General features: G+C 40.2%; 1 protein-coding gene across 3 annotated transcripts; it reads right to left on the bottom strand.

Moving 5' to 3' along the window:
• Positions 1-337: 337 nt before the first annotated feature.
• Positions 338-17,762, bottom strand: MRLN (myoregulin). Of its 3 annotated transcripts, XM_070364618.1 has the most exons (4): positions 17,618-17,703; positions 7,551-7,584; positions 3,419-3,529; positions 338-1,034 (listed from the first exon to the last, which is right to left on the bottom strand). In XM_070364618.1, exon 4 carries the CDS (start codon positions 1,012-1,014, stop codon positions 874-876), a length of 141 nt encoding a protein of 46 aa, XP_070220719.1. In that variant the 5' UTR covers positions 1,015-1,034; positions 3,419-3,529; positions 7,551-7,584; positions 17,618-17,703; the 3' UTR covers positions 338-873. The 3 variants fall into 3 exon arrangements, with proteins under 3 accessions (XP_070220719.1, XP_014333137.2, XP_070220718.1); XM_014477651.2 differs by lacking the exon at positions 7,551-7,584 and having other exon boundaries at positions 17,618-17,762; XM_070364617.1 differs by lacking the exon at positions 7,551-7,584 and having other exon boundaries at positions 3,419-3,552; positions 17,618-17,701.
• Positions 17,763-17,971: the final 209 nt, after the last annotated feature.

Below are 17,971 nucleotides of genomic sequence, written 5' to 3'. Positions count from 1 at the left end.
AGGATTACTGGGAGTCGTATGTTAAATGACATACTGTGAGCATTTAGTTCCAAACAGAAAATCAACGCAGGTTGCATTCTGTATTCTCTTCTTTCTTATAAGTTCTGTTTTCCTAAAAGAATCTCTTTTTAAGCATTTCTATTCCTAACTTAAAGATTTGTTTGTTGGTAGAAACATAAAACTGTGGGGGATTAAGAAAAACAATCTACCTACACACAGATGAAATGTATATATAAGAAAATGAGAATAAACTATTAGCATATCATATGGAGAGATTATCTTATGCTAAGTTTGGTGTGTTAAAAAATAGAATCACATAATAAACAACAAGGTCCTATTGTATAGGAGAGAAAACTATATTCAATATCCTGTGATAATCCATAATGGAACAGAATATGAAAAAGAATGTTATATATGTACAACTTAAACATTTTGCTGTACAGTAGAAATTAATTCAACACTGTAAATCAACTACACTTCACAAAATAAATTTTAAAAACAAAGTAAAAATTTAAAAATAGAACCATATAAAATTTCACATAGGCATGCATCCATAATAAAAAAAAATCACTCATAATTGTACACATTGTAGTCAATCTATTAACTATATCAATCAATCATGGTAAAAATTAAGAAGTTTTATGACAGTAGTATAGATTTTTGAAAAAAAATTCCATTTCAATTTATGTGAATGTTTTATAAACCATAAAGTTCTAAATAACAGACAATGTTGTTTTTATTGCAATGTCTTATTAGCTTCTAGAATAACTGGAAATGTCATCAAATTAAAATCACTCAACGTATTAAATTATAAAATTTTATTCACTGGAGTTCAATATGAAATTCACAAGTAAAGTAAAGGAAATCAGTTTTCTAAGAAGTTATAACAACATATATAATAGACAGGAAGTCAACAAAGATTACAAACAAAATTTTTAGAACTCTTCCCACAATTTCATCTTCTAGACTTGTGGGGGTAGTAGTAGAAATTAATATCCAATTTTTACACGTCATATCCAAAATGCTTCTGCTTCCTAAGAAGTAAAATAAAGAGAAAATATCCTTAAATAAACACATTTGTAATCCTGATTTTTTAAACTCAATCTAATAATTTGCATAGTAAAGAAACAGTGATCAAGACATGTCTTTCAGTCAGGACTTTGTACATTTTAGTAACCAATCAATGAACTAAAATATTTTTCTCCTTAATGAATTAACGAACTTTTATCCACTAATTCTGACCATCTTAAGTCATAATCATTGAATTTTCTATTTGTCTGTCTATTTTTTGGCTGAGCTGTGAAGCCTGTGGGATCCAAGAGGGGATCAAATCTGGGCTGCAGCAGTGAATGCATAGAGTCCTAACCACAGGACCACTAGGGAATTCTCTTGTCTTTCTTTCTTTAAAAAAAATAAGCAAAAATTTTTTTAAAAGCTTAAGAACTATCAGAATTACCACTCTCTTCCCAATGTTATAAATTATCAGTGTATTTTTGAAGTCTTTTCTGCAAAGTCACTTATAACCATTTTTATGGAATCAGTGAAATTGCCACTTTTCTAACCTATAGCCAGTATTACCAGGAAATAAGAATTTGAAGTCATGCAAAAAGGCAGGTGATAAAATTTTTAAAAATTAAACAACAAAAGGTTTATTTCATTTCCTTGATCTTTCCTCAAAATCCTCTTTCTTATATTTTCAGTTCAGTTCAGTTCAGTCGCTCATTTGTGTCCAACTCTTTGTGACCCCATGAATTGCAGCACTCCAGGCCTCCCTGTCCATCACCAATTCCCGGAGTTCACTCAGACTCACGTCCATTGAGTCAGTGATGCCATCCAGCCATCTCATCCTCTGTCATCCCCTTCTCCTCCTGCCCCCAATCCCTCCCAGCATCAGAGTCTTCAACTCTTCGCATGAGGTGGCCAAAGTAATGGAGTTTCAGCTTTAGCATCATTCCTTCAAAAAAACACCCAGGACTGATCTCCTTTAGAATGGACTGGTTATTTTGGTCACTTATTAAGACATTAAATATTTTCATTTCCACCACACTTCTGTGTTCAGATGGTAAAGAATCCCTTCGCAATGCAGGAGACCTGGATTTGATCCCTGGGTCAGGAAAATTCCCTGGAGGAGGGAATGGCTACATACTCCAGTATTCTTGCCTGGAGAATCCCATGGACAGAGGAGCCTGGCAGGCTACAGTCCATGAGGTTGCAAAGAGCTGGATACTGCTGAGCAACTAACATTTACTTTCTGTGTTAATCAGTTTTTTAAAAATATCTGGAATTTTTTAAAGTATTATGGAATTGCAAAAGGTATTAATTTGTAGTCTGTTGAGCACACTGTTAGAATGTTTTACTGAATGCCTGTCAGGTAGGGAATTTAGAACCATTTCCAACTCCTTTTTCCAGGAATGTAAGTTCAAATGAGTTAAGTAATTTTCAAAGCCTTGTATCCAAGTCCCTTATATACACTCAACTTAAAATGAGCATCAATACTTTTAAAAAGTGGCAAGATTGGGGTGGGAAAATATTTTCTGCTATTTTTTGCTCAAGCCCAAAAAGGCAGGTAGAGTTTTAGGAGAGAACATGAAAGAGAAACAGGGAGATAGATGCTGCTGCTGCTGCTAAGTCGCTTCAGTCGAGAACACTAGAGTGGGTTGCCATTTCCTTCTCCAATGCATGAAAGTGAAAAGTGAAAATGAAGTCACTCAGTCATGTCCGACTCTTAGCAACCCCATGGACTGGAGCCTACCAGGCTCCTCCATCCATGGGATTTTCCAGGCAAGAGTACTGGAGTGGGGTGCCATTGCCTTCTCCAGGGAGATAAAGGAGATGTATACAAATACCTTCTCCCTCTTTTGATTGATACCTTCTCCCTCTTGATTTATCTCTGTGATAACTAACCCCTCCCTAAAGGAGGGGATGATTTGCCCCAAATTTGGCAGCAATCATTGGCAAGTGGTGATGGTGGTGGTGGTGGTTTGTGACCACAGAGAGCCCGTCAGGATCCTCTGTCCATGGAATTTCCCAGGCAAGAATACTACAGAGGATTGCCATTTCTCCAGGGGATCTTCCCAACAGGGATGGAACCAGCATCTCCTGCATTGCAGGTGGATTCTTTACTGCTGAGCCACCAGGGAAGCCCACATTGGCAAAGTAAACACCTAGAATTTCCCTTAAGTTCAACAATTCCTTGTTCCATGTTTGGGAAACAAGGGGTAAGAATAACACATGAATTTGCAAAGTGATATTCCTTGCCTCGTATTTCCTCCACCTCCAGCTTGTGTTTCTTCAGTCTGTACTCCGAGGGGTACCTTAAATTTTATCCAATTACAGTAAGAGAGAAACAGAATAGGAAGCAAGGGAAAGACCAGATGAGTGATGGGGATTGAAGAGTGCACAGAAACCCACTTCTCACCTGATTTAATCCAGGTAACGGTAGATAATGCTGCTCCTCGGTTTTCTCTCCAGCTGCTCTTCCTGGGACAAAGTGCATTCAGAACAGGTGGTCTCTTAGCAAGCTTGGTTCCTGTGTCAAAGCACATTAAAAGCCTTTACTGAACGGTGATGTAGTCTGAGAAGTGGACAGTCAGGGAGCCTGCGTGGAAAAAAAACTCTCAAAGAAGTTGAGAAAAGGTCATACGTAAATTTTAGTGGATTACAGAAACTATAGCCAAAAACTACACCTTTCACAGAAAAGTCAAACAGAATTCTAGAATTTTCCTGACAGGGCAAACATTTACCACTCTTTTAATCACACTAGGACCACAGCCTTGTCTAACTCAATGAAACTAAGCCATGCCCCTGGGGCAACCCAAGATGGGCGGGTCATGGTGGAGAGATCTGACAGAAGGTGGTCCACTGGAGAAGGGAATGGCAAACCACTTCAGTATTCTTGCCTTGAGAACCCCATGAACAGTATGAAAAGGCAAAATGATAGGATACTGAAAGAAAAACTCCCCAGGTCAGTAGGTGCCCAATATGCTACTGGAGATCAGTGGAGAAATAACTCCAGAAAGAATGAAGGGATGGAGCCAAAGCAAAAAGAATACCCAGCTGTGGATGTGACTGGTGATAGAAGCAAGGTCCGATGCTGTAAAGAGCAATATTGCATAGGAACCTGGAACATCAGGTCCATGAATCAAGGCAAATTGGAAGTGGTCAAACAAGAGATGGCAAGAGTGAATGTCGACATTCTAGGAATCAGCGAACTCAAATGGACTGGAATGGGTGAATTTAACTCAGATGACCATTATATCTACTACTGCGGGCAGGAATCCCTCAGAAGAAATGGAGTGGCCATCATGGTCAACAAAAGAGTCCAAAATGCAGTACTTGGATGCAGTCTCAAAAACGACAGAATGATCTCTGTTCGTCTCCAAGGCAAACCATTCAATATCACAGTAATCCAAGTCTATGCCCCAACCAGTAATGCTGAAGAAGCCAAAGTTGAACGGTTCTATGAAGATCTACAAGACCTTTTAGAACTAACACCCAAAAAAGATGTCCTTTTCATTATAGGGGACTAGAATGCAAAAGTAGGAAGTCAAGAAACACCTGGAGTAACAGGCAAATTTGGCCTTGGAATATGGAATGAAGCAGGGCAAAGACTAATAGAGTTTTGCCAAGAAAATGCACTGGTCATAACAAACACCTTCTTCCAACAACACAAGAGAAGACTCTATACATGGACATCACCAGATGGTCAACACCGAAATCAGATTGATTATATTCTTTGCAGCCAAAGATGAAGAAGCTCTATACAGTCAGCAAAAACAAGACCGGGAGCTGACTGTGGCTCAGACCATGAACACCTTATTGCCAAATTCAGACTTAAATTGAAGAAAGTAGGGAAAACCACTAGACCATTCAGGTATGACCTAAATCAAATCCCTTATGATTATACAGTGGAAGTGAGAAATAGATTTAAGGGCCTAGATCTGATAGAGTGCCTGATGAACTATGGAATGAGGTCCATGACATCGTACAGGAGCATCCCCATGGAAAAGAAATGCAAAAAAGCAAAATGGCTGTCTGGGGAGGCCTTACAAATAGCTGTGAAAAGAAGAGAAGTGAAAAGCAAAGGAGAAAATGAAAGATATAAACATCTGAGTGCAGAGTTCCAAAGAATAGCAAGAAGAGATAAGAAAGCCTTCTTCAGCGATCAATGCAAAGAAATAGAGGAAAACAACAGAATGGGAAAGACTAGAGATCTCTTCAAGAAAATTAGAGATACCAAGGGAACATTTTATGCAAAGATGGGCTCAATAAAAGACAGAAATGGTATGGACCTAACAGAAGCACAAGATATTAAGAAGAGATGGCAAGAATACACAGAAGAACTGTATAAAAAAGATCTTCACGACCCAGATAATCACGATGGTGACGTCCTGGAATGTGAAGTCAAGTGGGCCTTAGAAAGCATCACTACGAACAAAGCTAGTGGAGGTGATGGAATTCCTGTTGAGCTCTTTCAAATCCTGAAAGATGATGCTGTGAAAGTGCTGCACTCAATATGCCAGCAAATTTGGAAAACTCAGCAGTGGCCACAGGACTGGAAAAGGTCAGTTTTCATTCCAATCCCAAAGAAAGGCAATGCCAAAGATTGCTCAAACGACCGCACAGTTGCACTCATCTCACACGCTAGTAAAGTAATGCTCAAAATTCTCCAAGCCAGGCTTCAGCAATAGGTGAACCGTGAACTTCCTGATGTTCAAGCTGGTTTTAGAAAAGGCAGAGGAACCAGAGATCAAATTGCCAACATCTGCTGGATCATGGAAAAAGCAAGAGAGTTCCAGAAAAACATCTACTTCTGCTTTATTGACTATGCCAAAGCCTTTGACTGTGTGGATCACTATAAACTGTGGAAAATTCTGAAAGAGATGGGAATACCAGAACACCTGATCTGCCTCTTGAGAAATCTGTATGCAGGTCAGGAAGCAACAGTTAAAACTGGACATGAAACAACAGACTGGTTCCAAATAGGAAAAGGAGTACGTCAAGGCTGTATATTGTCACCCTGTTTATTTAACTTATATGCAGAGTACATTATGTGAAACACTGGACTGGAAGAAACACAAGCTGGAATCAAGATTGCCGAGAGAAATATCAATCACCTCAGATATGCAGATGACACCACCCTTATGGCAGAAAGGAAAGAGGAACTAAAAAGCCTCTTGATGAAAGTGAAAGTGGAGAGTGAAAAAGTTGGCTTAAAGCTCAACATTCAGAAAACGAAGATCATGGCATCCGGTCCCATCACTTCATGGGAAATAGATGAGGTAACAGTGGAAACAGTGTCAGATTTTATTTTGAGGGGCTCCAAAATCACTGCAGATGGTGACTGCAGCCATGAAATTAAAAGACGCTTACTCCTTGGAAGGAAAGTTATGACCAACCTAGATGGCATATTCAAAAGCAGAGACACTACTTTGCCAACAAAGGTTCATCTAGTCAAAGCTATGGTTTTTCCTGTGGTCAGGTATGGATGTGAGAATTGGACTGTGAAGAAGGCTGAGTGCCGAAGAATTGATGCTTTTGAACTGTGGTGTTGGAAAAGACTCTTGAGAGTCCCTTGGACTGCAAGGAGATCCAACCAGTCCATTCTGAAGGAGATCAGCCCTGGGATTTCTTTGGAAGGATTGATGCTAAAGCTGAAACTCCAGTACTTTGGCCACCTCATGCGAAGAGTTGACTCATTGAAAAAGACTCTGATGCTGGGAGGGATTGCGGGCAAGAGGAGAAGGGGACGACAGAGGATGAGATGTCTGGATGGCATCACTGACTCGATGGACATGAGTCTGAGTAAACTCCGGGAGTTGGTGATGGACAGGGAGGCTTGGCGTGCTACAATTCATGGGGTCGCAAAGAGTCGGACACGACTGAGCGACTGGTCTGATCTGATCTAAAACAATAGCTCTCAGGGGGTGGGGGGAAGAGAAGAGATGTTGTTTAAGGGTTACATATGTGCCACTGATAGACAAATAAGTTCCAGAGCGGTAATATACAGTACAGTGAGCATAGTCGTAAAAGTGTATTATATACATTAAACTTGCTAAGAGACTAGGTATTAATTGCTTTCAGCACAGAAGAAATGACAATCATGTGACATGAAGAGGTGTTAGCTAGCGCTACCATGGCAGTCATATTACAATATAAACATATCAAACCAGTATACTGTACACCTTAAACTTACACAATGTTTGTGTCAAATATAACTTAAATTTTGAAAGTTCCTAAAATTATTTTTTAAATATATCTTTCATTATCTTCCATAGTACAACAAACAAAATTTCTTTCTGCATAAGAGGCAATACTTCATGAGATTTTATATCTGCTATAAATTTTATAAGTTTTAAGATTTTGTGTCACTTTTACAAACAAATTAGAAAGTGGAGGAGTGAATTTATTTGCAAAGACCAGGCTGTAAAATTCAGACACAACTGAAAAATTATTTATCCAAGAAAATGATGATTATTACAACTATGAAATAATAGAAACGTTACTTAGAAAATCATGTTGAAATATTTAAGTATGATGAAAACCAATACCTGAGGACCAGTCATTACAATCCTGGGTATATACCTGAAATACAAGCATAGATATTCACACCAGGACACACATTCAAACTTTATTTGTAATATACTGAAGCAACTTAGCAAAAGCAGCAGCAGCAACTTAAAAACAAACCAAATGCTTATTAGTAGATAGATAAATCCATATAATGGAATATTATACAATAATGAAAATTAAGTTACAGCTACATGAAAAAAATAGTGGTGAATTTTACAAACATAATATTGAGTTTTTAAAAGGAAGATACAAAAGAAAACACATGGTAAATACATTTATGTAAAGTAGGAAAACAATTAAAGCTGTATGACTTAGGGGTACGTAATATGGGTAGCAATGGTGTAGGTGATTAATTGATCAAGTGAAGCAAAGGACTGACTATCATAAAATCAGGATGGTGGTGGTGTTAATGGAAGGGGTGGAGAGCTTCCAGAAGTATTTCCTTTCTTTCTTTTAAATTTGGCCCTGCCACGCGCCATGCAAGGATCTGAGTTCTCCCTGCAGCGGAAGCACTGCGTCTGAGTCTTCATCACTGGACCACGGGGGAAATCTCTTTTATTTTTATAATTTTCACTTTCTGTCCTTAGTGGTGGTTATGTTGATAATTAGTTTTTAATTACTTCCTAAACTTTTGAACTATGGTGCTGGAGAAGACTCTTGCAAGTCCCTTGGACTGCAAGGAGATCCAACCACTCCATCCTAAAGGAGACCAGTCCTGGGTATTCACTGGAAGGACTGATGCTGAGGCTGAAACTCCAATACTTTGGCCACCTCATGCAAAGAGTTGACTATTGGAAAAGACCCTGATGCTGGGAGGGACTGGGGGCAGGAGGAGAAGGGGTCGACAGAGGATGAGATGGCTGGATGGCATCACTGACTCGATGGACATGAGTCTGAGTCAATTCTGGGAGTTTGTGATGGACAGGGAGGCCTGGGGTGCTGCGATTCATGGGGTCGAAAGGAGTTGAACAGGACTGAGCGACTGAACTGAACTGAAACTGCACATAGAAATTTTATAGGCCTTTTTCTAGGTATGTACACAATTGAAATATTCTTTTAAAAAGCCAGAGAATTCTCTACAAATGTCAATAATGGCTATAGTTGTCAAGTTTGGGTGAAGGACTATATGTGATTTTTTCCCCTTTGTTTCTTTCACTTCTCACATTTTCATTTAAAGGATGTCACTTATGAAACTTCAGAACACTAAAGAAAATAGTCTTCTAACTCCCTGTCCTCTTTCTTGTCCATCTATTTAAAAGTAATGATTCTATCTCTGTCAAACAAATCATTTTAACAAATATGAACTCGGGAAAATTAAATGTATCAGTGAGAGATGTGAATGAAAATATGTAACCTACACTTAATCCAATAAATTATGCATTTTCATTAAAATGTTTCACTGACCCATTTCATTTTTCTTGAGTTTATATTAAATCTCTTTGGGTAAAGAACATGTTCTTGCTTCATTGCAAAATGCTCATGAAAAACAGGAATGTGGGTGGTTCCTGTTTGGGTCTTCTCCTTAATGTTAGATCTGTTTCTAGAACTAAATCAGCGGAAGCACTCGAATCTGTACCGCCACAAGTTTACTAGCACACTCAGACCTTACTGAGGATTAACTGACGCTTGATTTACATTTTGCCTGATTAGTCCTTGCTATGCTAGAAGCTTGGTAACCATGTGTTTTTTCTCTTAGGAACATTCTTTTGGAGGAATGGCTATTTCACAGCAGCATTTTCAGAAAAAAAGATGATTTGTAGTGTTTTTTAGTGGCTAAAACATGCACTGAATAAACACATTTCAAAAATAAGTTGATTAATTTTAAACAAGTTAGCACGCTTCTTAACGTGTAATAGAATGTATTGAGTGGAACGATCTTATTTTGAATACAACATTTAAAAATCCTAGCTAAAATAACATTAACTCCAATTTCTGATATAAGACATCCAGGTTATTTGGGGCCTAACATATTTCATGTTGAAATTTCAGATGCCTGCAAATAATTGCCCCTATGTTTTGAATGTCTCTCTATACCTTTCTTTTCCCTATTTCCAAAAGGCAATGAGAAACAATTTATTTTGTGGAAATTAATTTCTAGAAAGTTATATTGAAAGTAGTATGAATAATCTCTTATCTAGTTTTCAAAACCTGTCTTTATTATATTCTCTTTTGACTCCACCAAGAGTCCAAATAATCTAACCCAAATTAATCTGTTTACTGAATGGTTGAACAGTGGTGTCCCACGAAGAAAGTTAGACAAATGTCTAGTAGTAGTCACTTTTGGTCTCTGGGGGTTGAATTTCATTGCATTCTCTGTTTTTTACCCTGCCATCAGCTTGTAGGCACTAGCCTTTCAAATCTCTAGAATCCTGTAGATTGTAGAGACTCCTGGGACCCCAAGAAAAGTGCACCGTTGCAATTCATGGGGTCACAAAGAGTTGGACATGACTGAGCGACTGAACTGAACTGAACTTGGTCCCCTAGGAAAATCAAAACATGCAAATGAATCAGTAAAACCCCCTCTATTACATAAAATTATTACTTGTCCTAAGACTTCACACATTTCTCAATCTCTCCCAACCTCTACTATTTCTACTTATTAGGCGTGGAGTCTCGGTCAAGACAAAGAAGAGAACATACTTTGCAAAGTCTGTTTTTCAATCAGAAGAAAAACACTTTTCATTGGATTCAAGATTATAGTCTTAAACACATGAGTCACATTTCAAAAATATTTTCTGTTTTGATAAGAATTTGCTAATCCTACTTGTTTCCATCAATATCTAATGGTCAAGATAACATTCATAGACGTTCCCTAGAGACACAAATAGAAAAATGAGACACAATTGAAATCTGTCCACTCTTGCTTAACAAGTCACTTAAAGTGGCTCAGACAGTAAGGAATCTGCCTGCAATGCAGGAGACCTGGGTTCAATCCCTGGATTGAGACGATCCCCTGGAGAAGGAAACGGCTAGCCACTCCAGGATTCTTACCTGGAGAATCCCATGGACAGAGGAGCCTGGCAGGCTCCAGTCCATAGGGTCACGAAGAGTTGGATAGGACTGAGCAACTACCTGTTTCACTTTTACGTTTAAGTATAATAATAGCCATTTATCATGGGTCTAGTATGTGCCCAGTTGTGATTAGGCCCTACTGGGACATGGAGAACTGCCCAAGGTTCGAAGCTAGAGCCTTGACGCTAGTAACCTAGAGCTTTAGCCCCCAGATGCCACTCTGTTTCAACTGCATGGATTTATTAATGTTTTCAAATGAAATGGACCGAAATGGAAATATCCACATGTAATTACCAACAGCCATTCTTTCTCTTTAGTCCTGACTCCTTTCTGTATATGTGAACTGCTGGGTGAACAAAGGGATGGATAGTCTTGCAGTTACCCCTCTGGGCCTGATAACCCTGAATTTGCTGGAATACTTTTACAACAGCCAGTTTTATTCACATCAAAACCATCTTCTCTTTATAAATGGATCTTTCACAGGCCACTACTACAAGCTTACTATCTAACAACCTGATTAGCTGAAAGTTCAGGTTTTTTTAATCTGTTTTTTATGAGCTTTTACTCTCTGCAATTTTATTCTCTCCTATTATTCGTTTTGTTATCGACCCACTGATCATCTTATGACTGACAAGTTTGTCCCCTTGATCTTTTTTTTTTTTTTTTCGGCTGTGCCAGCGGCTTGTGGTATCTTAGTTTCTCAATCAGGGATTGAACCCATGTCCCCTGCAGTGGAAGCAAGAAATCTTAACCACTGGCCCACCAGGGAATTTCTCCTCTTGATCTTATTAATATTAGCTGGATGGAGAAATAACAAGAATGCTTCCAGGACTTGGTAGTTGAGAGATGGGTCAGGAATAAGATTGGTGGTATTTGACTTGGATCTGCCACTTACCATGAGACCCTGGGCAAGTCATGTTAACTCTCTGTGTCTCTGTTTGTTAGCACTTCTATAAAATGGGGATGACAATAACTGTGTGTGTGCGTGTGTGTGTGTGTATGTGCACGCTCAGTTGTGTCTGACTCTTTGTGACCCCATGGACTGTATCCCACAACGCTCCTCTTTCCATGGAATTTTCCAGGCAAGAATACTGGAGTGAGTTGCCATTTCCTACTCCAAAGGAATCTTCCTGAACCAGGGATCGAACCCGAGTTTCTTGTGTTTCCTACGTTGGGAGGCGATCCTTTACTACTGTGCCACCTGGGAAGCCCAATAAGGACAGTAGCCACTCCTTAGGGCAGTGTGAGGATTAAATGAGATAATACTTGTGCCTAGGGAGTAAACACTTAATAGGCAAGGGTAACTATGATTATCAGTTATACGCTACCATATCACCTCCTAGATGGTACCCCTTGAATGAATCAGTTTTCTCAGTTTCTCTTTAGGTATCCAAACATGCAAAACTGTCACACACCTACTCATCCTTTGAAGCCCAACATATCTCCTCTGTGATCCTTCCTGATGTCCTCTGGCAGCATTTAGTGTCCACTTATCTGGAATGTATTGAAACTCACCATAGTGTATTATGGTTATTTGCATGCAGCCCCCATGGGCAGCTGCTGTCTTCCTAGAAAGTGGGGATGGACTTACCCATCCTGAATCCCACTGCATCATGGTATCTGATGTTAATCATTTTTAACAATATTGATTTAATAATTGCACATCAAGCAGAAGCTTTCTTGGAAGACTGAAAGTTCATTTTGCTCAAAAGACAACTACAACAAGAAAAACACATATAGTAAGTCTACTTTTACCACCAAAATTTCAAAAATAAAATCCCAAAGTTGGGTGGTTTCAATTTTGTCTCCAGAAAATGTCTCTCTCCCACAAAATTTATGTTTAACAAAATTTATCTTTTAGAAACCTAAGAAATCTTATAGGAATCATACCTGGTTGATGTTTTTCTTTTTTTTTTTTTTTGGCCTGTAATTATGAGACCTGGTCAAATGTTGGAAGAGAACAAAACTTTTGTACCAGCCTACAGGGTTTCACGATGGAACTGTCCTGTTGGGATAGTTACTATTTCTTCAGCATAATGGTGATTTGTCTCTTTAAGATTCTAGAAACAGATGACAGCCTGGTAGGATAGGAGACATCAACTCCTTAATTTTGAGTCATTCAGAAGTTAACTAAAAAATCAGGCATATTCAATAGTTACAAGGATTTTGTGCATTCTGTAAGTTTCCAAAACAGAGTTCAAGGTGCATTTTCTGAATTAATTATGTGAAGAATTACATGAAGAAGAGAATTTAACAGATATCTGAGAAATTAACTCATCAATAATATGAGCATTGTACAGGGAAAGCTTGAATGAGAATAATTATAAATGGCATATGGTTTTACACCGAAGTGATTATGAGCATGATTGTTAAACCTAGTTTCTTGATTAAAATATGATTTCAAGGAGACCTTTCTCTAGCTAAGAAAAACAACTGTAGTGAAAAAATCTCAACTATGACAGAAATGTTAGCACTGGCAAAGAAATTAGAGATTTCTTCCAGCTTCTCATTTGACAAGCGAGGCCCAGAGAAGTACAGTAACTTGTCTGAGGTTACATGGTTACTTTTCTTCTGAGCTGCCATATTAATTGCCTCAGCAAGTTTTGGATACATTTATGATAAATTGGATTCTGCATTTCACCAGACTTGGCTATTTGAAGCTATTCTACCTTCAACACCTCCCAGCTGCTTTGATTCAGGCCAAGGGAAGGCCAATGTCCAGGATAAAATAAGCCACAAGGAGAACTTGGAAACTTGGGAGGTAAGACTTGCCAGAATTGACAAAGTGGACTTTGCTTGGAGACAGAAACACATGCTCTGTTGAGCGTTGGGGGTCAGGAAGGTTGTGGAGCCGGATGGAACTGGTTTGAGATCCTGGTTCTGGCTGGTATTAGCACAATAGCCATTGACCAGACATTTAACCTCACCTGCTATCTCATCTGGAGATAGACATAACCAGTCTTGCATGGGATTGAAAGGATTTTATTGATAACTATAGTTAAGAAGGGCCTGCACATATTCTGATTTTAATCTCATAAAGCCACATGAGGTGAGTGCTAATGCTTCTATTTCCTTAGTTGGAAAGACTGATGACCAGAGACCTCAGGGAGCTATCTGAGATCACACTCCAGGGGATGACCAGGGATTTGAATGGAGGTCAGTTTGGCTTCAAAGCCTTAGCCACTGCAGCATCTCAGTGGTAGTCAAAAGAAAAAGGTGAGTTAAGAGCCCAGCATGTTGCCTGGCAACAGATAAAAGAATGGTTGATATGATGAAGCTTGAGAGTCAAAAAGGTGGACACTTCCTGCAGTCCGACAATGATGGAGGGAGGTGGGGGACTCAGATGGACTTAAGAGATGGCAAGCCCCAGGAAGCCGGGACAGATGCGCAGAGATGTGGGCCAGAGGGCACTGTCTGGCCTGGCAGAGCTAGATGAGGGTCCATATGACTCCTAGGAGTGCAGAGAGGGTCCTAGACCTCTGTGGAATCCCTCTGTTCTCCTCCTCTTCGACTGTAGTTCTCAAGCTTTCTCTCCATGTCAATATCTGTCCAATCTGGGCTTTCCCAAGCCATATATGACCATTAATTAATTAATTAATTAATTGTTTTGACCATGTGCACAGCATGTGGCAGGGCTTCCCAGGTAGCTCAGTGGTAAATAATCTGCCTCCCAGTGCAGGAGATGCAGGAGCCTCAGGGTCAAGAAGATCCCCTGGAGTAGGAAATGGCACCCCACTCTAGTATTCTTGCCTGGGAAATCCCATGGACAGAGGAGCCTGGTGGGCTACAGTCCAAGGGGTTGCAGAGTCAGACACGACTGAGTGAGCACACAGGAACACACAGCATGTGGGATCTCAGTTCCCTGACCAGGGAAGGACCTTCCCTGCGTTGGAAGTGAGGAGCTTTAACCCCTGGAGCACCAGAGAAGTCCCTTGCCTCCCACATCTTGAGTAAATATTCCAGCCCTAAAATGAACAGTTTTTCTACCTATGAACAAACATCTCCTCTTAATCATCCAGTACCGAGATTCCTGAAAGCTGAAATTTTCCGAGACCCTGTTCCTAAACCAAATAGGAGATTGCATTGCCCCTAAGAAGACATAAATTACTCAGTTACAGGCACTTAACATTAAGAAAGATTCTGGAACCAAAACAATCAAAATGTTTTCAACCTTCTCCCTGCCAAGTTCCCCAACCCTTGCCAGGAATCACAGCTGTAGCGCAGTCTTACGAGGCCAAACTGTCCAGAGTTGTGGCGAGGACCAGCCCTACAAAGCTTCCTTGCAGAACCCCACAGGGCAGTGCCACATGACACCTTCCATGGTGTGATGAAGCAGGAGTGGAGCTGAGGCCGGGTGCTTATTTGTTGGCTTTGGGGGTTTTATCTGCAGAGCTCTCATATCGAAACAAGTGTCCTCCTAAGTTTGGCGAGTGGAGGGGAGGTCTCTGGACCTGTTTGACTTCTTAAAAGCATTCAGGAAAACCTTTTAAACTACTTTCTTGGCCTGCAACACACACTCCTTTGCCTAAATTCACTGCTAGCAGTTTTGTCTTTTTAATCTAATACTTGATTTCTGAAGCCAGCTAAGTGTTATTTGCAGTCAAGTTAAGCTGAGAAGGCAGATGGCCAGGTTGGAGTAACAGAATTTCAGGTTCAATGAAAGACTGTAACCTCTCCTAAGGCCAAATTAAATTTCTAGCATTTAGCACAGGGCTGGGGCTTCCCTGATAGCTCAGTTGGTAAAGAATCCAGCTGCAATGCAGAAGACATTGGTTCTGTTCCTGGATTGGGAAGATCTGCTGGAGAAGGGACAGGCTACCCACTCCAGTATTCTTGGGCTTCCCTTGTGGCTCAGCTGGTAAAGAATCTGCCTGCAATGAGGGAGACCTGGGTTCGAGCCCTGGGTTGGGAAGATCCCTGGAGAAGGAAAAGGCTACCCACACCAGTATTCTGGCCTAGAGAATTCTATGAACTGTATAGTCCATGGAGTTGCAAAGAGTTGGACACGACTGAGCAGCTTTCACTTTCACTTTGGAACAAAACCGGTACTCCAAAAAAAACAAAAAACAAAAAAACTGGGGTGGGGAGGTTGAGATTCGGCTTCATGGTGAGTTTTTCTGTGCCTCCCAAGCTTGTTGCTTAGAAGGTAAACCCAGGGAGGAACACTGAAAAGCAATGAGCTGTTTTCTAAGAATGCACAGCTCTCCAAGGTAAGGTCTGATGATAATACCCATCCCCAGTGAATAAGTTTTGGAAATGATGGCCCTGTGGGATGCCGGCCCACTGTTTGTAGTTCTCATGTACCATGGATCAAGGCCATTCTGACTTACATCAGTTGCTCATGAAATGACTTCTCTCTCCTACCTTATTCTGAGTTTACTGACCCTTTGCTAATCTAGCATTGTGTCTTCACATAGTGGGAATTAAATAAACATTTGCAGAATGAAAGCTTGCAGTGGAAAACAAAAATCTCATCCTGTCTCCTGAGCATACAGGGTAACACTTTGGGAAGTAGGTTTTGTCTGAAACAACCCTCCTTTCTGTCTCATCCAGACACAGAATTGGAGCTAGGAAGTGGGGTAACCAGATCTTTCAGAATGACAGAAGCATGGAACCAAAAGAAAAAATTCAGAATGCTGATTATAGAAGAGCAGAAAAGTTTATTAAAACAATAGCTTGTGCTTTGAAATTGTTTTGAAAGTTTCCCCACCATCGTTGATCTTGTAGTTGTTTAGTCATTAAGTCATGTCCAACTCTTTGCAACCCCATGGACTGCGGCATGCCAGGCTTCCTCATCCTTCACTATCTCTTGTAGTTTAGCCATAGCCTAATGTCCCGAACTGCTTACCATATGGCATCCTCCAATGGCCCCATCCTCAGCATTCCCATGGCTGATACGATCCTAAGGATGAAGTTATTAAAAGCACCGAAAGCCAATTATTGTCCCTACAGTTTAAACTTTCCCATCAAAGACCACGTTGGAGGTTCTAGATTCTTCTAGATTAAGAAGATTCAAGAAAAAATTCAAATGAGGGACTTCATCAATAATGTTTCCATACTCGGCCACTTAGAAACATGGTGAGTAAAACCCACCACCTTATCAAAGAGGTTATAACTCTCATCTCATAAACAAGGAAACTGAGGCTCAGAGAGGGTGACTACTTGCTTAAGGTCACACAGCCTGTTGAGCCAGGCCTCAGTACCAAGCCAGCATCTGCCTCCTTCCAGTTCCCGTGATGCCTCTCTTATTTAGCAGCCTGATGCACGTGTTCAAGAGGACTGAACATACGTAACCAAAGCAGAAATTCTCTTAGTCTGTAATCCTGAGGAGGGACTGGAGTGTCAGCTTTCATCTTTTCTGAGAGGGCTGGGCGAGGCCCCAGCTTCAGGGTCCTCCTTTTCTAGACTGAAAACACAGTGACCTACTTTTCAGGACTCTCAGAAACAACCATTATTTCAAAAGAAAAAAAAAAAAGGCTTCAAGGACAAAGCCTTTGGTAAACACTCAAGAAGGCAATAAATTCAAGCAACATGACAGACACCCTCTCTCTGCAGCAAATCTCAAACACGGGGAAATGACAGACAAGACCCAAGTGTCCAGTCCAATATTCCCCTGCAGACACTTTCCATATGTGAAACTTCTCTTTGAAATCACTGACATCCTCTCTTTGGGGAGGGGACACAGAAAGACAGAAATGCTGTTAATAATAATAATTAATATAAAATAATTATTAATAAATATTAATATCTGGCATGACCACAAGGCTGGGTCAAACTTTGAGATCATATTAATCCCTTGCTTCTCCTTCTGCCTTTATTAATCCAGAAGGAAATGGAGGGGATAGAATTCTAATTCATATTAGATCATATAACCAGCCTTACAAAAACTGGAGAGACATTGAAAGATAAGGAGAGAAAATAGTCTTCCAGAGTCTTTGAGCTTCCTGTATTCCCCTACCAGAACCAAGCAAGACTTCTGCTAAACTTTCCTCTTGTCAACATTTTAAAAGGCCACTTAAAAAAAAAAACTTACTGTTCAGGGGTTCGATAAGCGAAGTCCAAAGTCAAGGAGATGATCTCTTTCTTTTGTGAAAAACACCATCTGCTCCTAGGTGGCTCGGGAGACTTGCTGGGCTGTTATTAATAACTGGCTTAGCGCTTTGCTGAGAAACATGAGCCAGGCTGTCATGGGAGGAGGCGAGTGGGGAGGAACAGACAGACACAGGTGGGATAAATGGGATAAATGATGACAAAAATACCCTTAGGCCCACAGTGCAAATAACCCATGAGTAGGGGTGGGCCCCTCCACAATCAGTACTCATGTCAAAGGTGCTAAAAGTTCAATATCAACTAACCACTCTCTACTATCTTACTCTCTTGGAAAATG

Source organism: Bos mutus, chromosome 28 (assembly GCF_027580195.1).
Source record: "Bos mutus isolate GX-2022 chromosome 28, NWIPB_WYAK_1.1, whole genome shotgun sequence".
In the NCBI taxonomy this organism is placed as follows: domain Eukaryota; kingdom Metazoa; phylum Chordata; class Mammalia; order Artiodactyla; family Bovidae; genus Bos; species Bos mutus.
Note: the sequence above shows the minus strand (reverse complement) of the source record. Positions and strands in the feature narration are given on the sequence as shown.